The sequence below is a fragment of the Theropithecus gelada genome, chromosome 9 (assembly GCF_003255815.1).
Source record: "Theropithecus gelada isolate Dixy chromosome 9, Tgel_1.0, whole genome shotgun sequence".
Classification (NCBI taxonomy): Eukaryota; Metazoa; Chordata; class Mammalia; order Primates; family Cercopithecidae; genus Theropithecus; species Theropithecus gelada.
The window spans coordinates 110,952,043-110,977,063 of record NC_037677.1 but is presented as its reverse complement, the minus strand read 5'-3'; the positions used below and the strand labels follow the sequence as shown (position 1 = coordinate 110,977,063).

The following is a 25,021-nucleotide window of genomic DNA, read 5'->3' as shown; positions in this document are numbered from 1 at the left end:
TTATACATGGGGATCACAAAATGCATTTGAGTGGTGGATTTGTTTTCTTATTAGCTAACTTTATCAGAAGTCATTTAGCCTTTTTAATACCAAAAGTCATTTTAAACCCAGTTATAACGTTGTTATGGTTTGCAGTTTGGTCACCCATGCTTAACAAATATTATACTAACAAAATCATTACCATGCTGGATTTGCTAATAAACTTGTCACGTGTTTGAACAACTCAATGTTACACACCAGGAGTCCTAATGACAGTGGTCTCAGCTCTTACATTACCTCTTGTAATGTATTTCTTGAGTCTTTTTACCATTTTCTTTTACTGTTTCTTCTCAGAGGATATGATTTGATCACTGACAACTTGTACTAATAACAAGGGTCAAAATGGACCATAATTCTCCTGTATGTATATACAAATGTAGGCAAACAATTGTCTCTTAGATATACCTTCTCTGCTAAGGCTCTATTTTCTTTTTTCTTTTTTTTTGTTTTTGAGATGGAGTCTCGCTCTTATTGCCCAGGCTGGAGGGCAGTGGCGTAATCTCAGCTCACTGCAACCTCCACCTCCCGGGTTCAAGAGATTCTCCTGCCTCAGCTTCCCCAGTAGCTGGGATTGCAGGCTCATGCCACCACGCCCGGCTAATTTTTGTATTTTTAGTAGAGATGGGGTTTCGCCACATTGGCCAGGCTGGTCTCGAACTGGTGACCTCAGGTGATCCGCCCACCTCAGCCTCCCAAAGTGCTGGAATCACAGGCGTGAGTCACCATGCCTGGCTTAAGGCTCTATTTTCAAATGACTCTGGTTTTTATTATCATTATTATTATTATTGTTATTTGTTATTGAAAGAAGGAAATGTAAGGGAGGACAGCTGTGGTGATGGTGGAAGGAGATAGAGTGATTTGAATTCAGATCTGGATTTTCTGGCTGTGTGTCTTTGGGCAAGTTATTTAACCTCCCTAAGTCTGTTTCTTTATCTAAGGGATGATGAGATATACCATGTAGTTTTATTATAAGTCTGAGTTCAGTGAGATATCCTTTGTCATCATTTGGCTGACTTTATTATTAATAAAAGCAATTTCCCTTGTTTGGGTTGTAGACTTCTTTTTCTTTGACTGCTTTATTATTGATACATTTTGTGTTATTTCCTTAACTGTAATTTATTTCAATAGAAAATTACCCGTCATAAAAGCTATTAATCCGTGTTGCCGAATTTAGAAGTCATTGAATTTTTGCTCTACTTTAGGCCAAATTATATTCAGAACAACAGAAAACGAAAGAGAGGCTTCTTTATTCCTGGGTTTTTCTAATTCAGCTTCACTTCGAAGAGAGCAGCTCCTGAACCACACTGGGATTGAGAGCGAGGAGTGTTCCGGGGAGGCTGAACTCTCAGGCAGGATGCTTGTACTGTAGGAATTTGGTTTGAGATTTGAGACAGACACAATTTTAGCATTTAAGGCCCTTAAAAACACTTAGAAAGTAGGGTATTGTCAAAAGAAACTTAACACACTGTAAATAAGCCCCTGTGAGGGAATGGAAAATAACCGTGGTTGGAAGGACAGGTTGACTAACGATTGATTCTAAAATGTCACTGATTCTAAGAAGCATTTCCTTTTAGTAGCACCCTATTTGAGGGACACGACTACATTTATGCAAACAGAATTGCAACATGCGTTCTTCTTTTATGATTTTAAGGAATACATGCAAATTAGAAATGGGGAAATCAGAATTTGCGTGTTTATCTTCCCCACTGCATTGCTTAGCAAGACCCAGGCAGAGATCCGATACTCACTGCTGCTTTCAATGGAATATTGGATATTCAGTCGCCACCTAGGAAATGCTTGTTGAATAACTGTTGTGGGTAGACAGCGGTGCTGTGAGGTTGGGCAGGGAGGGGCTGAAATACTGATCACACCTCGGGGCCTTGCTAAAGCCTGGTTTCAAGGTCAAGGGGATAACAGTTCAGAGCAAGTATGAGTGTGCGTGGGTGTTGCAGTAGAGAATGTGGTTACACCAGAGAAAGAATGGCTAAAGACGGTTTCAGGGTGTTTGAAGTTGGAGGCCACAGTGTTGGAGAAATAGCAAGGAGCATAGGCAGGGCAGGGAGGTGAGGACCCGAGGTGTCCTTTTGAGACTGGCCAGAAAGGGAACAGAAGATTTGATTAAAGAGCCAAATGCAAACTATTCACCAAGTGAAATGCTCTGGAAGAGCCTGAAATTGTACATCAGCAGTTTCTTTTGACAAATTTTGGCTGAAACATTAAACAAAAACAATGGTCCAACTCAAAACTCTGTGATACCTTTAGCTTGTTTATATAATAGGGCTTCAAGGGTTTAATTTAGAATATTTCTGTGATGAATAACTGGCTCTTGTTCATGTAAACAAAGTACAGCCTGCACGGAGTAACCAAATCTTTTTCATCCAGGTCACAGCTGTTTTGCTGAGGAGAGAACTTTCCTTTTTTAGTGCCTTCTCACCTTGGTAAATCATGACCAACACATGTAAAAGCCCTTTTCCAAGCTTTACTCACTGCTCCCATGGAATTCCCATTCAAGAATGACCTGACCTTTCTTCTTTCCTTTGCTCTCTAGGATACAAAAATACTCAAAATTGGGTTCAGAAAGCCTTGGACAGGAATAGGAGATTTGGGTTTTCTGTGCAACTTCGATGAAGTCCCTTTCTCTCTCTGAACATTGTTTTGTTTTGTTTTGTTTTAGTCAGAGGGATGACTTTTTAAATGCTTTAAGAATGCTCTGATGTTTTATGTCAGTGCTATCCAATAGAAATAAAGTTTAAAACACATATGTAATTTTAATTACATTTAAATTTAAATTACATTTAATATTTTTTAAACTTGAAAAATAGATGAAATTAATTTTAAGAATAGATTTTATTTAACACAACATATCCAAAATATCATCATTTCAACATGTCATCAATATTTTAAATATGTTTATTTTACATTCTTTTTGTTTGTTTGGCGGGGGAAATCAGAAATTTCTTGGAAACCAGAAGTTTTTTGTAAAGCAGGCAGAAACTAATTTGGAGATAAAAACGGCCCTGAAATGATGTGAGGTGACTCATTATCTGTTTATCCCACTTATTATAAATAATTGTGTATTTTGTTATAGAAATATTAATACACTTTATTCCCATTTCCCCAGACTCTGCTGGGGGAATATGTACCATGTTACTTTTCCAAAATACACTGAATTTCAAAATATCTCTGGCTTTGGGAGTTTCAGATAAATGTTTTTCAAACTTTTTGATTGTGACCATGGTAAGAAATGTATTTTATATTGTTTCTCAGGGTGTGCACACACACACATACACACACACTGATACACACACACATACACCTGAAACAATTTTTTTTTTTGAGACAGGGTCTCACTCTATCACCCAGGCTAGAGTGTGGTGGCACAATTGCTGCTTACTGCAGCCTCGACCTCCTGGGCTCAGATTCTCTTCCTACCTCAGCCTCCCTAGTAGCTGAAACCACAGGCATGTGCCACCACACCTGGCTAGTTTTTTGTAGAGATAGGGTTTTTGCGTGTTGCCCAAGCTGTTTTCAAGCTCCTGAGCTCAAGTGATCTGACCATCTTGGTCCCCCAAAGTGCTGGGGTTACAGGTATGAGCCACTGTGCCTAGACCCAACAGAAATTTTTTGAAAGAGTATGTGCCTTTATTAGATGGTATGCATTCAAATATTTTCTACCACATGTATTTAACAGACTTTATTTTTACAGCAGTTTTAAGTTCACAGCAAAACTGTTTTTTTTTTTTTTTTTTAAATTTTTAAAGCTACCAGTGCTAATGCACTGAACTGACAGCATAGCCCACCTAAACGACTATGCCCATAGTTTCCAAAGCACTGCTGTGGGCCCTGTACTGGGGGCCATGGACAGTTGCACAGGGATGTGAGCATCAGTCAGAAGAAAGAGAGAGGAGAAAGGCTTCTGTTGGGGAGGCAACCTTCCCCCGCACGCATCTATCCCTAGGCCTGCTATACTCCACTGTGGTTTAAATAGCACCGATTACAGCCATACCCCTCGGTGTTTGTTGGCCATTGCCAGTAGTTTTCTAGTGGTTTGGCCATGGTTTATCCAGGATAATTACCTGGTCCTGTTGATTTCGTGCTTGGACTTTTCAAAGGGAACAAGAAAGTTAGATTCTGTGGGGCCACTGTATGACCTTGAAAAATTGGGGTATGCCTTATATAGGGAATGGTTTATATGGAGCCACCATTTGTTCAACCTTCACTTCTATATTAAAAAAGACTTTTTGGTCATCAGTGACTAAAGCCTAGCTTGTGTGAAAAAGGGAATTTATTGGTTCTTGTAGTTGGCAGGTGCAAAGTTAGGTTCAGGCATGGCTGGACCTAGGGACCCTCGCTATGTGATCAGGGCTTTGTCTCTTTCTCTAGTTATTAGCTTTGTTCTCTTCTGAGCACTGGCTTCATCCTCAGACTGGATAAAGAGGGGTCTCCTCTAACTCCAATTATGCATCCTTATGGCTTGCAATCCCAAGAGAAGAAAGATCTCTTTCTCCCAAAGCCCATATAGCAAATCCCAGATGACAGTCTCGCTTGAATTAGTTGAACTCATCACCAGGGCCTGAGGGATGACCAGACCTCAACTACATCCCCATCTCCTATGGCTTAGCTGGGGCTGGTCAAATCTGAACCATATGGAATAGGTCCTCCCATTGTACAAAGAAGGGGAAAAATAGACCAAATGATTAATTTCCACTCATTATTGATCTCTAACTTCTTCAAGGCTTAAGAGGATTGATTTCAAGTTGATATGGTTCAGAGAATGGAATTACACACAGGCTCTCTCCTGATTATTGGTTCTTGTCCATTAGAGGTGCTACGATCAGCAGAAGCAGATTAGTCTAAGCTTGACAGCCATTCAGAACCACCTGCGATGTTAAAATTGCTCCTTTTTGTGGCGGCTTTTGCTCTTCCACTCTTCCTAATATTAAGGATCATTTTAGGCAGATGCTTTGCTTGTGCTGCCGCATAATTTAACAATCACGTTCCATCCATTTCATCAGTTGTTTTGGCCTCTATGTTCTGGCGTCTGGCACTGAGGACTCAGGCGTGAAGGTTCCGGGATGGCATTCTTTCCACAGCTGTCGTGCTCCATGAGCCAAGAGTTGCAGCTTCCACTCTTGTATCTCCCATCAGGCTGCCCCAGAGGGCTCCACGATCTTGAAATCCATCAGCACTCCCTGGAATAAGTGAAGGTCTTTCTTTACATCCTTCCATCTCCCAAGACGCCATGCCTCTGCTCTACTTGGCCCCCGGGTCTTTGGAATTCCCCCTTCCATTTCCACCCCTTTTTTTTCCTAAGGCAGATGGAAGTTTGTCTTCACTGTCCTCTGTCCACTTATCGTCTGTCCCCCACCCCAGGACTTGGTAACATTATATCTCAGGCTTCTCAAGGTGCTTTTATTTGGATCTTTTCCCACACTTTGCTGTCCTTAGAATATTTTTGAAGTCCACTCTCTGTAGAGTCTGTTTTAATAAGCAAATCTTTACCAATGTAAGGTCGACTCAGAGGAAGAGGATAAACTCTAGGCTTGAGGCCAGAAGGACCTGTTGATTCTGAGTGCTGAGACTTGCCGTGTGACCCTGGTGGAACCACATAGCCTCCTTTGGCTTCAAATCTGGGGATGGTGATGCCTACTTCACAGAATGAACTAGAATTGGATCTGCAGACTGCCTGGTCCAGATGTTGGGGTCCAACAATGCACTGGTAGTTCACTCTCAGTTTGCAAGTAAAGGAAACCCAATTCAGGCTGCCTTAAACAAACAAAGAGGTTGCTTTGGCCACATATTACTGAGTGGTATGGAAGAACAGCTACTTTGAGTCATGGCTGAATCTAAGTGCTGAAATGATGCTGTCAGGAATCTTCAGGCCCCGTTTCCCTCCTCAGTCGGACTGTTTCTGGAGATGGCCACAGAAGTTTCAGGCCAACATTCTGGCAGCTCAACCCTGAGGAAGGAGAAGCCCATTTCCTAGTAGTTCCAGGAAGAGTCCCATGGCTGATGCTCATTGGCTTGGCTCTCGTCATGGGTCTGTCTCTAAGCCAATTATTGTGGCTGGGGAATGAAATGCTCTGACTGGTTAGGTCCAAGGTCATGTGACTGCCCATGGAGTTGGGTGTGGAGTTTTAGTTCCACAAATATAGACAGTAAGGAAAAGGAGTTTCCCAAGGGAAATTTGGCTCCAAATATGAGTGAATGGATGCGGGGGAAGGGGGAAAAGCAATAGGTATCCACTGAACACACTCATGGATTATTCCTTCTGGGGCAATGTTGATAGTGCCGTGCCGTTTGCCAAAAGGAACATTGCCTGTTGTGGCTGCCAGAGGAGTGGAAAGGGGGCAGACAGGCAGAAGGATGGAGAAAAAAACCAAAGGACCTGGTAGCCACCTCTCAAATCATAGCCTGGAGCTGACCCTCATTCTTTTGACCTCCTGTTTCTAGTGTTGGCTTTAACCTGTTGAAACCTGGGCTAAGCTACAGAAAACTTTGAAAACCTTTGCTTGTTCATTCTCAGTACTGTATGTTTCTATGAAGGTGGTTTCCTGCAGGGGTTTAACCCAAATTCCTCCTCAACTGCCCCCGTTGCTGTCTACCAGGACATAATTTAGTAGTCCTGTAAAATCAAACAGGACATCTCCAGGTGCTTTTTTTTTTTTTTTTTGGAGACAGAGCCTTGCTCTGTCACCCAGGCTGGAGTGCAGTGGCTCCATCTCGGCTCACTGCAACCTCTACCTCCCTGGCTCAAGCAATTCTCCTGCCTCAGCCTCCCGAGTAGCTGGGATGACAGGCCTGCACCACTATGCCCAGCTAATTTTAATTTTTTGTATTTTTAGTAGAGATGGGGTTTCACTATATTGGCCGGGCTGGTCTCAAAGTCCTGACCTCAGGTGGTCTGCCCTCCTTGGCCACCCAAAGTGCTGGGATTACAGGTGTGAGCTACCACTCCCGGCCTACAGTTGCTTTTTTGAAGCTGTCTGCTAGAATTATAATGTGTGTGTGTATTTAGAGTCTATGGACAGTTTTCTCTACCACTCTCATAGGAGGAATGAGGGTTTTACTTAGCAACCAGCATTTAATTTAGTATAAGCCCTTTAGGAGGTTATTTTGTGATCTTCACATTAATCCCACCAAAGAGGTACTATTATTAGCCCTGTTTTACAAACCAGGAAACTGAAGCATAGAGAGACTCATTAAGACACAGCCAGTATGTGGTACAGCCAAGAGTGAGCCAAGATGTGGAACTAATATTCAGGCAATTTGAATCTGGAATGTGGTACCTGTGGGAAGGGTGGAGGTGGCTGCTTCTTGCAAGATCAAGAACCCAGGGCAAGGGGAACCTGACTCTCAGGGCACTTCTGGTTCAGGGGAAGCATAAGTTCAGGTGAGAGACACTGCAGGTTCCAGCAGCCCTCAGGGGCCAAAGAGGCTTGGAGGCTTGGGGCAGGGGGTGGCCCCGGAGGCCTTTGTTTCTCCTGCCCAGCTTCCTTGAAGCCCCAAGGAAGGGCTTTTGCCTGGTGGTCCAGTGGGCACCTAATCAGCCTCGCGTGCCTCCCCCCAGCTGACTCCAACGTCAGAGTGGTGGTCACTTTGGATTGCTGGGGCTGATTTTGACCTACTTGGAGGCAGGGGCCTGGACAGGATGAAAAGGTCCTGACCAGAACACCAGTCCAATGGTGTCTCATTACTTTTGCCGAATGCTGGAAGGAAACAGTAAATCTGAACTACGGTGATTTCTCCCCCTTCCATTCATCCTTAATATGTGTCTTTTTTCTCTGGTACAATTATCAAGTAAACAGAGACAACCTTAGATTTACGGCCCCAAATGAAAACGTAGCGGCCCCTGCACAACTTCTTTTCTCTGCGTAGAAACTCTGTGCTCTTCTGTGTTGAGGAACAGGGGAGGCTGTAAAGAAAGGGTGACAATTTCCCATAGCCCCTCCACCAAAAGATAATTGCTGTTATCATTTTCCAGCCTTCTTTTTTCCTATCCAACACAGCCTTTCCAATGTGAACTCGAGTGACCCCCAACAGCCTCTTGTTCTGAGGCTAAAATGGTTTGTGCTGGCTGTGGGACTTGCCGCGCAGGGAGATACCCAGCTAAACCTTTGTGCCTCCCACCCGCATAACTGGCCCCCGCTGCCTCTGAATGAAGCCACTCTTCTGGTAGATTGCATTTAAGGAATGTCTTAAATGAACTGAGGAACAAAGGCCTCCCGGGACCCAAAGCCTCTTTGTCTGTCCTGGACCCTGGTGGCTGCTGGAACCTGGAGTGTCTCGGATCTGCCCTCACGTGCCCTCTGAACTGCTGGAGTGCCCCAGGGGTCGGGTTTCTTTCACCCTGAGTTCCCTCTGATTCTGATCCCTAGGGCAGCATGCCACTCCATGCCCTTCCCACCTGTACCCTTGAGAAAATTCTCCCACCAGAACACCATCCAAAAGTAAGATGCCTCCTGTCCTTCCAGCCCATCAGCTGCCAGGGGCTGCCTCTGGTGGCTTCAGAGATGTTAACTGGCCCAGATGGGACTTGTGAGCCCTTTGCCCAGGTCTACTAGACTGACCAGCCCAGACACTTAAATAGGAGGAGCTTTCATTAGTGAAGGCAGGTTGTATGCGTCTGTCTATCTGTTTAGAAGCCTTATGTTCATCAGATGTTTTCCAAGCACTGACCTTAGCAAAGCACTATCTAGGCACAATGGGGGAGGAAATCAAACCAGAAGATGTAGTCCCTACCCACACAGAGCTTTCAATTTCATTGGGGACAAAGGACTTGCATCCATGGAACAATAGAGAACAATAAAGACGGCTGAATTGTCAAGTAATAGCCCCGTGTGCTTGGGACTATTACTGGATGGACAGGTTGTGCTTCTGGGCAGTTTGAGACAGAGTGGATGTGGTTCTTGGTAGGACTGTGGTCTTTTCTCCCTTTCTGTGCTTGGTTTCACGTCTTCAGCTGTGACTGTGTGACTTTTCGAAGGCCCTATCTGAGAGGCTCTGGTTCCAGCTGGCTGCTAAGCTGGGCTTGGAATTCTCCTCTTGGGGAGCTTTGTTCATCGGAGGGGTCGGCAGTGAGGAACTCGCGGCAGAGTGAGAACTCGCGTTGGTCTTCCAGTGTTGCAAGCCACGGCCCAGCATCTGTCCCATCTCAGCTTCAGCGGCTCATCTGGGAATGCAGAGGGTGGGCTGTTCCTGGCGAAAGTGTTTTCAGTGATGAGACTCAAAGATAGGTGAGAAAAAGCAGATCTTGCACAAATGGTGGCAAGATGACCCTTGTCGGTCAGGCTTGGCGGGAGCAGAGCATTCACAGTGCTAGCAAGTGAAGCAAGCCCCCGCCCCCCTCGCCATTTCTTGGAGATGGAGATAAAGAAAAACTTCTTGAGTATTTACACTGGAGAAAGTTATTTACATTTCTGGCTCGGTTTACTGGGTTTCAAGCAGGCAGAAATGACTACGGTCTGCTCTGGGTGCTGATTTTCAGTGATAAGAGCTTAAGCAGGACAAAAAACTGAGTACAGTGATATGTAAACATATAGCTGTCTTGAGACATCTTGACCCTTGCCTTCTACACTCAGGTTTTTTTGTTTTTTTCAAGAGACAGGTTCTCATTGTGTTGCCCAGGCTGGATTTGAACTCCTGGGCTCAAGCAATCCTCCCATCTCCAGGGTAGCTGGAACTACAGGTGCTTGCCACCATACCTGGCTCAGCCTTCTTTTTTCTTTCTTTTCCTTTTCTTTTTTTTTTTTCTGAGACTGAGTTTCACTCTTGTTGCCTCTGCTGGAGTGGAGTGCAATGGCACAATCTTGGCTCACTGCAACCTCTGCCTCCTGGGTTCAAGTGATTCTTAGCCTTAGCCTCCTAAGTAGCAAGGATTACAGGTGTGTGTCATCACGCCCAGCTTATTTTTGTATTTTTAGTAGAGGTGGGGCTTTGCCATGTTGGCTAGGCTGGTCTCGAACCCTTGACCTCAAGTGATCCATCCACCTTGGCCTCCCAAACTGCTGGGATTATAGGCATAAGCCACCGCACCCAGCCCCAGCCTGGCCTTCTGCACTCTTACTGTCCAGAAGGAAAAGGACTTTAGGAGAAAACACATTTTCAAGTGTATCTAACTTTCTATAACAGGCATGAGCCTAGAAAGTTCTACATGTAGATCAGAATGGCCATATAGGAGCACTATGAAAGTTTGCGTTTTAAGGAACTTTACACATAATTTGATAAGGTAAAAGACTTCATAAAGCAAGTCATCACAACTTTAGGTAGTTCTTGACTTTGGCTGTGCATTAGACTCACCTGGGAAGACTGAAAAGTCCTGCCCCAGGTCACACCCAGAGCAATGAAGTGAAGGCAGGTGACAGCAGAATCTCTGGGGGTGCACCCAGGCATCAGGATTCTTGTAAGTTCCCCCAGTGATTCCAGTGTGCAGCCCGGGCTGAGAATCACTGCTTCACCTCGTGTATGCATGTCTCTGAGTGGCCACACAATTACGTGAACTTAAAGCAGGGCATGCCGTGTAAAGTCAGCAGTAAGGTGCCTTCGAGAGCATGGCAGTCTGGTGTGGGAAAGCAGGAACTGCTGTTCTGTGCAGAAATGCCCAGCAGCGGGGCTATAAAGATTCTTCCTACATCTACACAATGGAATGCTATGTAACAAGAAAAAGGAGTGGACTTCTCATGCCTTGCAACCTGGATGAATCTCGTATGCCTGATGTTAAGTAAAAGAAGTCAGACTCCAAAAGCTATCCGTGCTCCCACGCCTGCTCTGGGAGTAGGGAGGGGGCTGCCTATAAAGGGCACAAAGAAAGTTTTTTGGGTAGTGGGAAGGCTCTGTGCCTTCACTGTGGCAGTCGTGATTAACACAGCTGAGGGTATTTGTCAAAACAAATAGAATTGCACAGTAAAAACAGGAGAGTTTACTGTATTTAAATTATATCCCAATAAAAAAGTTTTTGTTTAAAAAATCCATTGCCTTATCAACAAGGAATGGGTAAGTAGAATGTAGTATATCCATATGATGGAATTGTATTCAGTCTTAAGGAGGAAGGAAGTAGCCATACCTACAACAACATGGATGAACCTTGAAAACATCACGCTAAGGGAAAGAAGCCAGATGCAAAATGTGTATGAAATACCCAGAATAGACAAACCCACTGGACCAAAAGCAGATATGTGGTTGCCAGCATCTGAGCATAGGGGGAAATAGGGAAGTCACTGCCTAATGAGCTCTCTCTCCTTTGAGGTAATAAAAAAAGTTCTGGAACTAGATAGTGGTAATGGTTGCACGACATTGGGAATCTTAACACCACTGAATTGTAAACTTTAGGATGGTTAAAGTAATAAATTTTATGTTATCTGTATTTTATCGTCACACACACACAAAAAAAAGGCCGGGTGCGGTGGCTCACACCTGCCATCCCAGCTTTTTAGGAGGCTGAGGCAGGAGGATCCTCTGAGGTCAGGAGCTCAAGACCAGCCTGGGCCACAGAGCACGACTCTGTCTCTACAAAAAATTTAAAAATTAGCAGGGTGTGGTGGTGCATGCCTATAGTCCCAGCTACTCACTGGGGGGCTGAGGCAGGAAAATCACTTGAACCCAGGAAGTCAAGGCTGCAGTGAGTCATGATTGCACCACTGCACTCCAGCCTGAATGACAGAGCGACACCTTGTTTCAAATAAAAAGGTAAAGTAAAATAAAAATAAGAAAAAAATCCTGCTTTCTATGAACAGGACAGACATACAGTAGATACGTGGCAAAGGCTGAGTCAGTGTTTTGCATTTTTGAAGAAAAAGGGCATTTGCTCTGAGGTCACCCTTGTTAGGTGGCGTGAGGAGTATATTTTTCCAGAAGCTCATCTTGGGAACTTGAGAGCTCTCTCTGATCAGGAGGAAGATCTTCGACGTTTTCCACTCTCCCTGGCATCTACAGGATGCTGTTGCTTCTCGCAGAAAGCTTCACAAGGCTCGTAACTCTGACTGCTCCCCAGCAGTTGGGCTCGTGAGGACAATACACTCAGTGGCTTGATCTTGGGAACTGTCGGGGCAGAGGGGTGCATGTCTTTCTACATAAAGGTCTGCTCAGTTTGACATTGGGAAGGAAAATCATGCTCCATCTCAGGTCTTCAGCAAACGCAGCTGAATAAATAAAAATGTGTGCATAAAACAGCAGGGAAACCGTGAAGAGTGGCTTGTTCGGCGTGTTGGGAAGACGTTTATGGTTGGGAACTTAGTGACCAAAAAGCAAGACAGCCTCAAAATGAGAAAAGCTGGGGGAGGAGGTCATCTGGAGGAAGAGCTTCACCAAGGCCAAGCGCAATGAATCGAGCAGTTGAACCGCCCAGCCCTGCGTGGGCCTTGGAAGTCCCGAACAAGAATCTTATTGACCCTAAGCAGACAACCCTGAACTTTAACAGAGCTGGGATGGAAAGCCCGCACAAGGGCCTACAGTTTCCAGAATGAACAACACATTTATTTCTCCCTCCCTCCACGGGAGGACGAGGAAGAGACCGAAATGAAAGTGTGGGGGATGGTGGGGGAGAAAGGAAATGTGGTGAGCGAGTTCCAGGGCCTCAGGGTGATAGCCACATTCCTCTAAGGGATGCCCACCCCTCCCAGCCCTGGGGGTTGATAAATGTCACTGAGGTTGGCACACTGGGGCCTTGCCTTTGTTGATTGTTATTTCCTCAAGCCTGTGGCTGGACCCTGAAAGGGTGTGTCTGGAGGACAGTCGCTGATCGCCTCCAGTGTGCTTAGCACCTTGTCGGACACCCAAATCTATAAAACTTGACCCTTGATTGGAAAGAGCTTCCGCCTAGCCCCAGAGATAGACACACACCCAGACGACTGTGCGCAACTGGTTTTGACAGTCCACAACCTAGGGAGGCAGATGCCAGCAAGAGAGCTGAGTGCCGCTGGTCACTGTGGCTTTGTGGAGAAGGGGTCTGGCTGGACCTGGAACAATGATGGATCCAGAGAGGAAGGGAAGGAACATCCTTCCCTTCTGACTCTCTCTCATCCCCGGGCCTGCGCTCCTTCAACCCTGGGGCTTCCCCTTCACCTGCCATAGCCTAGAAGAAAAGGAGGGTATCAACATGGTCCTCAGCAGACAGCACCAAGAGCTGCTCTCCCCAACACATCTGGCTGGCTCACCCGCTCCCCGATGGGCAGGCACCATGGCTGCCTGGTTCACCACGGTGTCTGATGGTTTTTCGCATCTCCACCCTCCAGTGCCTACATCGGCAGGTCCTGTGGGCTCTCCCTATCTCGTGTCTCCAGTCCACTCTTTCTCTTCATCCCTACACCCTTTGCCTTGTGGTGTATGAAGGACTGAAGGGCAGGAGCCATGACTCAAATATACTTTCCTGGCTCCCTGGGAATGACTACAGCCAATGGATGGATGGCAGACACAAGTGCTTTGAACTTGGACATGCTTGGATATGATCCCCCATGCCACTACTCATCAGGGATGTGGCCAAATCAGGTTGTCATTCAGCCTCCTTAGCCCATTCCCACAGCTGTGCACTTGCAGGGTGGTTGTGAGAATTTGGGGGGGTAGGGGCAAAGCTAATGGCATGGTGCCCAGCTGCCATGATTAGCTCACACCCTCATCATTCCATATGCACTAATGAGTCTATCTAACTGGCCTTCCTGCCTCCACTGCCAGTCCTCTCCCATCCGTCCTCCCCACAGCTTCAGGATTATTCTCTCTAGTCTGCTTAAAGAACAGCCTTGCATGGCCCTGCAGAATAAGGCACCAACTCCTGAGCAGAAGGATGAAGCCCTCTTCATCTGCGTCACCCCCAGTCCACAGTTCTGGCCTCAGAGCCCACCTTCTCCCCTTTGAGGCCCACCCCCACCCACCTCCATGCTCCATGTTCTCCTGATACCCAGAGACACTGGCTGGTTTCCCAGACACACATGTACTTTCAGGGCTCAAGTTTTCTGAGCATCTCATCCCTTTTTCTTTTTCTTTTCTTTTCTTTAAGAAGGAGTCTTACTCTGTTGCCCAGGCTGGAGTGCAGTGGTGTGATCTCGGCTCACTGCAACCTCCGTCTCTCAGGTTCAAGTGATTCTCCTGCCTCAGCCTCCCGAGTAGCTGGGATTACAGGTGCACGCCACTACCCCCGGCTAGTTTTTATATTTTTAGTAGAGACAGGGTTTTGCCAGGTTGGCCAGGCTGGTCTCGAACTCCTGACCTCAGGTGGTCCACCCACCTTGGCCTCCCAAAGTGCTGGGATTACAAACATGAGCCACTGCATGCAGCCATCCCTATTTCTTAAAATGCCTCTGCCCCTTTCCAGTGAGCTCCTATGCATTCCTCAATGACGAGCTACAATTCCTTTCCCTGATAAACGCAGAGTTTGCCCCACTTTCCTTATTGCATTGCTGGTCCTTGTAGACATCCCTGGATTAGTTCTCTTCTCACCCTGGGTTCACTAGGCCTCTGGAAGGGCTGAGGACCCCTTGGGGTCACCTTTGTCTCCCCAGGGCCAGGCCCAGCTCTTTCTACTCTTTGGCTTGGTACATATTGGCTCTTGTGGAATAGAAACAAAGGCTATTTTCCAGGAATTGGGCGGCTTTTGGGAATAGCCAAGGATGCGGAAGTGAAAACATACTTACAGTTTTTATGGTGTTTTTTTTTTTTTTTTTTTTTTTTCCTGAAGCGGCAGTGGAGGGACAGCCTTGAGAAGTTCAGAATTCAGGAAAAATGCAGCTTGAGACGCCAATTGCCTTACAAGGCCCTTTCACTTTCCCTTGTGCCCTGAAGCTGAGTTCAGGGCTCACTGTCGTTGTCCTCAATTTATTTTCCCTGGTTTGGCTTCTTTAAACTCACTGCTTTTGAGTTCCTGCAGCCGACAGGAAACTCATGAATAGTGTTAGAAACAAAACGTAACACAAGCTAAGGCCTTTTAGTTGGGAGAACATGCTTTATTCTTTCTATTAAATGCTTCTGTGGGCCAGCCTGGTAGATGCTGAATCAATGCTTGTGGATTTCATAGTAGGAAATGTTTGTTTGCAGACCATCAGTGCTCACATTTATAAAGCTGGATTATGGTCCCTCCTGACTTTATCTCAGGCAAGAGTTGAAATTTTGCCATCGTCGTGCTCCTTTCATTTCCTTGTTTAGTTCAGTTTCGCCACCTTGGTGTTGTCTCCCATTCTTCTCTGGTTCGGCTCAGTCATCCAGGCCCAGCAGCACCATTGCCTTGGATGAGGGTGTGGTGATGCTGGCAGTGTGGCTCTTGGCCCTTGGTGAGCAAGTCTGGTCACAGCAGGGCACAGGGCTGAGGTCCCCAGCTCCAGCAGAGAAGCTCCCCTGGGTCAGATGGTGGGTGCCCTACTGGTTAAGGTTAAGGTCAACAGGGCAACTTTTGCTGGGTGATGCCCATGGTAACTGATCCTGCCGATGCTTCTCTGTCTGCTGAGAAGCTCCTGTGACCAATGCTCTTTGGGCACACACTTGACTACCTGGAAGAGCTTAGTCTCTGCCCTACACTGTGGTGTGCCCAGTGCCAGCCCCCTCCCTCCCTTCTTGCTGGTTATTTGTAAATCTGCTTAGTGTCATGGTGGGATTGACCAGCAATGCCAGGAGACAAGGGGGCGGGGTGAGGTGAGCAAATGAGTGCAGGCTTCCCACAAAGTACCTTTTTCTCCTTAACCACTGACTCGCCCCTAGACTGACACAAATGAAGGGCTACCCGTGTAGACGGGGAGCTCATGCTGGTCTGGAGCAGAGTGATCACAACAAAAGCAGGAGGTGCCAAGGGTTCTAGATGGTGGGCAGGTTGCTGGGGTCCAGGTTTCAGAACAGCTCGTTCATGCGGTAAACTCTAGGAGTTGGTTTCATGGAGACCATTTGGGGGAAGAATTGTTTGGGTTCTCAGTGTTGCGACTGTATCATGTAAGCTAGAGAAGTGGAGGAGATGGTTTTAAAAATCCCGTCTGTTCCAATATTTTAGCTAGATAGGACCTGCCAGATACCTAGATTTTTAGTGGATTTCTGTTTGCTCTTAATCCAGGCTACGGAATTCTTTCATGTACAAGGTAAGTGGATAGATTTGCTTTGCTTTCATTTACTCATTTAGTCAACAAATGTTTGTTGGACATTGTGCTGGGCCCTGGAAACATGAGCTCCACACAAAGCCTGTCCTTGGAGCTTGCATCTAAATGGTGACACAGACAGCTACACCATGACGCAGCAGAACTTTGAGAGGGTATCTCAGTTTCTTATTGCTGCGGTAACAAATTACCAAACTTAGTGACATAAAGCAACATGAACTTATTCATTTACAGTTCTGGAGATCAGAATCTGAGAGGGGGCCACAGGGCTCTCTATTCCTCCTGGAGGCTCTAGGAAAGAATCTACTTCTTCACCTTTTCCAGATTCCAGAAGCTACCTGTGTTCCTTGGCTCATGGTCTCTTCTTCTGTCCCCAAAGCCAACATGGTAGCATCTTATCTCCCTGACTCTTACCCTCCTAACTCCCCCTTATAAGGGCCCCTGTGATTACACTGTGATCGCCTGCACAAACCAGGATAATCTCCTTGATTAAATCACATCTGTGAAGTCCCTTTGCCATGTCAAGTAGCATGTTCACAGATGTAGGGGGTTAGGTCATGGACATCATTGGGGGCACAATATTTAGCCCATCACAGAGGCCAGTGCTGGTAACATGGGATTATCTGTTAAAGAGGTCCAGAGGGCCGGGCGCGGTGGCTCAAGCCTGTAATCCCAGCACTTTGGGAGGCCGAGACGGGCGGATCACGAGGTCAGGAGATCGAGACCATCCTAGCTAACACGGTGAAACCCCGTCTCTACTAAAAAATACAAAAAAAAAAACTAGCCGGGTGAGGTGGTGGGCGCCTGTAGTCCCAGCTACTCGGGAGGCTGAGGCAGGAGAATAGCGTGAACCCGGGAAGCGGAGCTTGCAGTGAGCCGAGATTGCGCCACTGCACTCAGCCTGGACAGAGCGAGACTCCGTCTCAAAAAAAAAAAGAGGTCCAGAGAAAGTGTCTCAGGAGGAATGTTATCTAGACCAAGACCTGAGGTGTTACAGCGGGTAGCTCGTTAGGTTTGAGCCGGGAAGGAGAGGGCTCCCCACCCCGCCCCACACACTAGGAGTGCTGGATGACCACCAGGTGATGGTCAGGCAGTTGTTAACTGTTTCTCTAAAGGAATGATTGGTCACAGCCAGTGCCAGGGAAAGGCAGGCTCCTCATAGAAAACACCTGAAACCAATCAGCAGCTTCCCAATAAGATCTCAGGAGTAGGAGAAGTAAGGTGAGGTCCCGGAAGTATGCCAGCGTAGAAAACCCCAGGTAAAGCGGTCAAGCCTCACACTTGGTTTCTCAGGTCGCCTATGTAGCCGTCTTCCAAGTTGGACTTTGCTTCTTTTCCTTTCCTTACTGTTCTAAAGCTTTTAATAAACTTTCACTTCTGCTCTGAAACTCGTCTGTTTCCCCTCCTGCCTTATGCCCCTCAAATTCTTTCTTCTGAGGAGGCAAGAATTGAGGTTGCTTCAGATCCGTACGGATAACTACCACTGGTAACAGAGGGACAAGTGTGATTTAGCAGAGGGGGAGAAGACCATGATGTATGAAGGCCAGGGAAGGAAAGAGGGGTGCAGTGTCCGGGCTGTGGAGTATGACAGTGACCACGGGTGAGGCTGCTGCAGTCTGCAGGGCTTTGGAGGCCAGGTAGGGCTTCTGAGGAACCAGGTGTGGCTTTTTTTTTTTTCTTCTTTTTTGATCTGGAGTCTTGCTCTGTTGCCAGGCTGGAGTGCAGTGGTGTGGTCTCAGTTCACTGCAACCTCCGCCTCCCGGGTTCAAGCGATTCTCTTGCCCTAGCCTCCTGAACAGCTGGGAACACAGGCGCACGCCACCAAGCCCAGCTAATTTTTGTATTTTTAGTAGAGATGGGGTTTCACCATGTTGGCCAGGATGGTCTCGATCTCCTGACCTTGTGACCCACCCGCCTCGGCCTCCCAAAGTGCTGGGATTACGGGTGTGAGCCACCGCGCCCGGCCCAGGTGTGGCTTTTAATCATGGACAACCCGTGAAGAGATTCGTACTTTAAAGTCATGCAGCCAAGACGAGGCTGAGAACCATAGAACTTCAGAACTGGAAGGAACTTGACAAAGCATTTAACCTAAAAGACCTAAGAAGTAAATGGGCCGAAAGCCCCCAGAGAGGATCCGGATGGGAGGAACCCTCATTCTAGCCACAGCTCTAAGAGCAGAGCTCAGCGGCCCTCAGAGCACTTTGGAGGTAGTACAGTCTTAGTTTTCACAAGCACGCTGTGAGTGCAGACGTTTGCAGTGGAGGAGATAGAAAGTCGGCCGACGAGGCCATGGTCACTCTTCCAGCACCTGGTAAGCCTGAGGCTTCAGCGGAGGCTGTTTCTCTCCCAGCCAAGGGCCTGGTTCTCTCTCCCTGTGGCCCTGGAGCTGAGAATCCCAGCCCAGTCGCCCTACACGCTGCCAGACCTCACACCAAACCCTTCCTCTTGGGACCAGAGGGTTCGAGGTGTATCTGAGCTGGGCCTTTGGAGAGAGGGCAGCCACTGTGAGTTTCTTCTGTTTCCTGTCCCTAGCCCTGGAACAGCTGCTGACGGAGTTGGATGACTTCCTCAAGATTCTTGACCAGGAGAACCTGAGCAGCACAGCCCTGGTGAAGAAGAGCTGCCTGGCGGAGCTCCTCCGGCTTTACACCAAAAGCAGCAGTGAGTGTGGGCCCCGGGCGGTGCAGAGGCCTCTACGCAAATAGAGATGGCTGTGAGTCAGTGCGGGCTGCCATAGCTAAGGACCACAGGCTGGGTGCTATAAACGACACTTCTTTTCTCACGCTTCTGGAGGCCAGAGGTCTAACATCAAGATATCAACAGGTTTGGTCCCTTCTGAGGCCTCTCTCCCTGGCGTGCTGATGGCTGTCTTCTCCCTGTGTCCTCACATGGGTTTTCCTCTGTGTCTGTGTCCCAATCACCTCTTCTTATTTAATTAACTTTTTTGAAGCAGAAGCTCGCTCTGTCACCCAGTCTGGAGTGCAGTGGTGCGATCATGGTTCACTGTAGCCTCAAACTCCTGGGCTCCCAAGTAGCTGGGTCTACAGGTGCATGCCACCATGCCCAGCTATCTTTTTTTTTTCTTGTATTTGTTTTTTGTAGAGATGGAATTTCACCACATTGCCCAGGCTGGTCTCGAGCTCCTGGGCTCAAGCCAGCCACCCTGCCTGGGCCCCTCAAAGTACTGTGTGAGCCACTGCACCCAGCCCTAATCTCCTCTCTCTCTCTCTCTCTGAGACAAGGTCTTACTCTCTTGCCCAGGCTGGAGTGCAGTGGCATGATCTCAGTCCACTGCAATCTCCACCTCCCAGGTTCAAACGATTCTCCTGCCTCAGCCTCCAGAGTAGCTGGGATTACAGGCGCCTGCCACCACGCCCAGCTAATTTTGTATTTTGAGTAGAGACAGGGTTTCACTATGTTGGCCAGGCTGGTCTCAAACTCCTGACCTCAGGTGATCCACCCACCTCGGCCTCCCAAAGTGCTGGGATTACAGGCGCAAGCCACTGTGCCTGGCCTTAATCTCCTCTCTTTATAAGGATATCAGTCATAGTGGATTAGGGCCACCCTAATTATCTTATTTTAACTTAGCTACCTCTTTGAAGACCTATCTCCAAATGCAATCATATTCCGAGGCATACTGGGTGCTAGGATTTAATATACCAATTTAATATACGATGGTGCAGGACTGACCTGACTTGGGCCAGAGCCCTAGAAATCTCTGGCCACTTGACACAGCAGCCTATGAGTGAGGTTTTAAATGAAGTATTTTCAAAGCACTCTTCCCTGCTGGTTGAAAGTAGAGATGCAATAATGAACTATAATAATAGCTAGGGCTTACTAAACAGTCTCATGAGTATATGTAATAACCCATTTCATCTTTAAGACATCCCTGTGAGGCTGGTGCTATTGTTATAGAGGGGAAAACTGAGACCTGGAGAGTTTAACCTGCCCTGTATTACACAACCCAAGGGAAAACATAGTTGGAAGACTTTGTAAATTACAGAACCCTGAATCCATAATTTTTCTGTCTTTTTAAAATTGAGATCATTTACTTATAAAGTGCACATATGTGAAATAATCAATTCAGTGAGTTTTGATAATTGTATACCCCTGTCTCCTCATCACCCAGAACAAGATATAGAACATTTCCATTATCCAGAAAGTTCTATCTTGGCCATTCCCAGCCGCTGAACACAAGCAACCATGGTGCTGATTAATTTTGCCTGTGCTGGAGTTCTGTATAACTGGATTCATATGATGTGTACTGTATGTCTGGCTTCTCTGGAGATTCATTCATCCATGCTGTTGAGTGTGTCTGTAGTTTGTTCCTTTTATCGCTGAGTAGTATTCCATTCTGTGAATATATCACAGTCTGTTTATCCTTTCACTTAACTGATGGCCATTTGGGTTGGTCACAGATTTGAACTATTACGAATGAGGCGGCTAGGAACATTCTTGAAAAAGTCTTCTTGTGGACATATGGTTTTATTTCTAGCAAATTCAGATTCCTTTAAAAAAGGAAAACCCTTTTTGTGAAGTCGTAACAGTTGACTTGATTTTTATGTCAGATGTTTAAGAACTGGAAATGCTGTTTGGGGACAGTCAGGGACCGTGTGAGGGCATCTAATCCATCTGCCTCCCAGCGGGAACAGGCCAAGTGCTGCCAGGGAAGGGAAGTCTCCACCTGCCCCGGCCATCACAGTCCAGAAATGCTTCCTTGTGTCCAACCTGAATCTGCCAGACTACATTTCGAGGACTTTCCCCTTCCCTGTTCCCTGTGGAACTAGTTTCTATTCTCTGAATAAGCAGTCGTAAAGCCGAGGCATGTTGCTATATGCCCATCTGCCTTCTCTTCTGGAGGAATCATCTGCCTTAGCCTCTCATCAGAGGTGTTTTCCTTCAGCCTTTGCAGCTTCCCATGCTCCTGAAGGCTTTGTAGGGAGCGTCCGCCTGCCTGCCGCCACGAGTGCTGGTCAGCGGCACATCAAAGCAGCCCACCGTGGGAACGCAGATGGAAAATCCACATTACAAAGCGGGAAAGTTAGAGGGGGATGGTTCACTCCATGAAGGATTTATCAGTGGAATCCTCTAAAAAGCACACTCCCCACACCACTTCGATATTCTCCACCTTGAACGCACAATGATAAAAAACGCTTCTGTTGGGAACGGAAACCACCTGTTTGTGATAAGTCTGACCCGTGGTTCTTGGTGCTAACCACTCTGGCAGCGCCTCCTATATGTGGTCTCTTTTTTGAATTAACCTGTGATGTGGCTTCCTGTAGGATGACCTTTTTGTTCTGCCCTTGATCAGCTCTTATAAAGTCAGGCCTTCCCCTTCTCCTTGGACTCTGCAGCTCGTAGGGGGTGGGAAGCTGCTGAGAACTGGTCATGGGTTCCCCAAGGTGAATCACCTCCAGAGTGCCACCCATGCACAGCCACACTGAGGCCTGGGGCCTGTATTCTCAGAAGCGAAGCCCACTTGTTAATAGCCACTGTTTAACAGAACTTCCCTTCCAGCCCTCTTTGTAGCCCTTAGACCGCAGATTGGGTACAATAGCAGCCAACATTTACTGTGTACTTTCTGTGTCTCTGTACTTAATGTAGTAAATGACATGGATGACATCATTCATTCCTTATCCCAAACCTTATTCCCATTTTACCAGCAAGGAAACCAAGCCTCTGAAAGTCACTTTCCTGAGGGCACACGGCTGTGAGGGCAGAGCCAGGGCTTGGGCCTGGACAGGTGGACCTAACCTTGTCTCCCCCTGCTCCATTGCGCTTCAGTAACTGTTGTCGCACAGGACAGAATTTTAAACAGACATACCACACCTGAAATTACAGCATTCTTTCCCTTGCCCTCCCAGACCCACCTCTACCCAAAAATTAGCTCAGCCTGTTGAGACTTGTAGATGGAGGCAAGGTGATCATCTCAAGATAGCCGTGGTCCACACAGGCTGAGCTGCTGGGACTTCCACACATTTTGGGCAGGATGTGTATGTGTGCATTTATACTTCGCAAAGGGAATTCTCTCTTTTGAGTTTTCTGATCTTTGTTTTTTGTTTTTTTTTTTTCCTCAGTGTAACAATTTTTTCTACCCTCTTTGCTTTTTGTCTGGATGGAGAGGTCCAGGCATAGACTAAGATCTGTTTATTGAGGGCTTGGCTCCCTGTGGTCTGTTCCAGCCTTCATCAGTGAGAGCTGTGTCCCTACCACACCAGCCCTTGCTCCTGCCTCACACTCCTACTCCCACCCTCAGAAGTTCCAAGGACGTTTCAGTGGCTGCCCCTCTGATCAAAAGCACTTCAAATGCTCTGTATCCAGTGGTAGCAAACAGGTTCATGTTCCTCCTCCCCACCCTACACCAGTTCTCTGGGAAGGACCACCCTCTGCAGACCTCCAAGCACTTGGAGCTCATCTTCCCAACACCTTCAGGCCATAGTCATTTCCCACCCACTGTGTAACGATCAGATTCAGGTATGTCTCTCCTGCCAGACTGTGGAGTTCACAAAGGCAGAGGTAACATCTGTTCTCTGCTGTATCCCCAACACTTAGCAGCACAGTGCTGATGCTGAATGCACTTCTTCAGATAGTTGAGTGAATGATAGAAAGTTCTCCAGCCCAAGGCTGCCGCCTCCCAGACAGGACTGAGCAGTCTGGCCTCCCTGTCAGCGACCTCACTGACTAGGGCCAGGTTACTGTATTTTTCCCACAATTGCAGAAGGTCTTGGGAGCCTCTTATTTCCCAACCTGGATAGTCCTAGATTAGCAACCCTCTAGGAATCAAAACTAAGTCAGCCTCAGCCTGCAGCACACCCGAGGTGGGCCGATGCACCCTCATGAAGTGGCCAGTGTGAGTTTTCTCTGCAACTTACAAATCGTCATCTTAGAGAGAAAGCACCTGCTCAGAATCTAACATTTAAAACAATAACATCTTGTCTTTTATTTTTTTGTATAGGTGTGTGAACTTAATGATATAAAAAAATAAAACGAACACTGAACACTATTTATGTTCTTCCAGTTCCTTTTCTGATCTTTATCAGCATTATCTGAATATTTTGTGGTTTTCCTCTGTTTTCTGCTTTACATTATTTTTATATTTAGAATTGCTGCATGCACACATTTCCATGTGTTGACAATTCATATACTTTTTCTTTTTTTGCTATTCTGAAACATGATCTTATAATCAAACTCTAGGTCTTGAATATCTTTGTAAACAGACACAGAGCTACCTTGCTAGTTTTCATGATTGGGTAGAGTTCAATGCTGGGTGAATCCTAATGTTTAACCTATTGGTAGACATTTACGTTTTTTTTTTTTTTTTTTTGAGACGGAGTCTCGCTCTGTCACCCAGGCTGGAGTGCAGTGGCACTATCTCAGTTCACTGCAAGCTCCGCCTCCTGGGTTCATGCCATTCTCCTGCCTCAGCCTCCTGAGTAGCTGGGACTACAGGCACCCACCACCAAGTCTGGCTAATTTTTTGTATTTTTAGTAGAGACAGGGTTTCACCATGTTAGCCAGGATGGTCTCGATCTCCTGACCTCGTGATCTGCCCGCCTTGGCCTCCCAAAGTGCTGGGATTACAGGTGTGAGCCACCGTGCCTGGCCATATTTTGTATTCTTTTTTAAAAAAAATTCATGCAATATTGTAATGAATGTCCTTAAATACAGTTTTCTTTAAAGGCTAGAGTTTATTTGTAGGATAAGTTTCTGGCAGTAGAAATGCTGGGTCAAAGAATATGAACACAAAAACATACCCTCCAAAATCATCTCTAAAATGGCCATGCCAATTATACACTCTTCAGTAATCTATTTAGTTTTTAAACATGACTTGCTGTTGTATATGTTGATGTGCCATGGTTTGTTACCATTTTCCTGTTGTTGAGCCTTTCAGTCACGTCCCATGTTTTAAGCTGTCATTTTTTGTCTTAGTTGTAAGGTTACCTTACCTTTCCAAACCCCCTAGTATCTGAGTTTTGTACTCTTGAAAACTGAAGAGTTTGGTTAAAACAGGCAGTATTTCATCATGATTGTTTTCCATACTATGCAGACAAGAAAACGGAGGCACAAGGGTTAGGTGCTTTACCCAGAATTCTGCCATTATGGCAAAGCTTTGGTTGAGACGCCCTCTCCTGCCTCTCCCTGCAGGGCACTTTTCCCCTCTGCCATGTTCTGGAGAAGGGACTGACCCAGCCCCCTTTGAGTCTCAGTGGGTGGGAGTCTGAGAGTTTCGGTTCACTCCATTCATACCTCATAGCTCCCACCATAAACTGCTGCAGTCCCTGGCACAGGGGTGACATTGCTGACTGGTCCTGGCAGGGCAAGGCACCAAGATGACAACCCCAGGTGCCGTTCACTGAGGCTGTATCCAGCCCATCCTGTTCCTCTTGGCTCTTGGGGCCCTGCTTTTGCAGGCCTGTTGGCTGGAGTTTGGGTGGTCTGTGGCCGTGGAACAGAGTGACGCTGAACTGCTTCCTTCGCCAGAGGTTAGAATCGGGTCCTTTGGCTCAGTAACGCAGTCTCCAACCACCGGAATTTATCAGCCACAAGGTTCTAGGAAATGCAAATTAAGGCTGCAGAAGAAATTCAAGAGGATTTTGACAAAGAGAAACCCTAGGACGAGTTTCCTCTGAAGACTTCTGAAGAAAGGGTCCTTGGGGGATTGGAAGTGGAGCAAGAGTTAGGAGGCCAGCTTTTCTCTGCCCAGACAGGCGTGGGAAAGGTGACTTAGCCTGCACAGAAGTGGTTTTGAAGGAGGGCATGGGTTGTGCCACTGCAGGGTATAATCCATAGGGTAGAGCAGGTGGCTGGTGGCTCTTCAGTTCTTATTCTCAGGATACTCACCCCTTTAAACTCAGAACTCACGTGATTTGGCTATTCAGGTCCCCCTTCACCCGTCCAATGGCCCCCTACCTAGAGGCCTC

At 46.8% G+C, this 25,021-nt stretch overlaps 1 protein-coding gene across 2 annotated transcripts in view; it reads left to right on the top strand.

The window, feature by feature from the left end:
• Positions 1 to 25,021, top strand: part of AFAP1L2 (actin filament associated protein 1 like 2) — a 107,710-nt gene that overhangs the window by 44,468 nt on the left and 38,221 nt on the right. For both annotated transcript variants that reach the window (XM_025397491.1, XM_025397490.1), the window contains exon 2: positions 18,633 to 18,761. In XM_025397491.1, the coding sequence (XP_025253276.1) occupies positions 18,633 to 18,761 (129 nt within the window). The remainder of the gene's footprint in view (positions 1 to 18,632; positions 18,762 to 25,021) is intronic.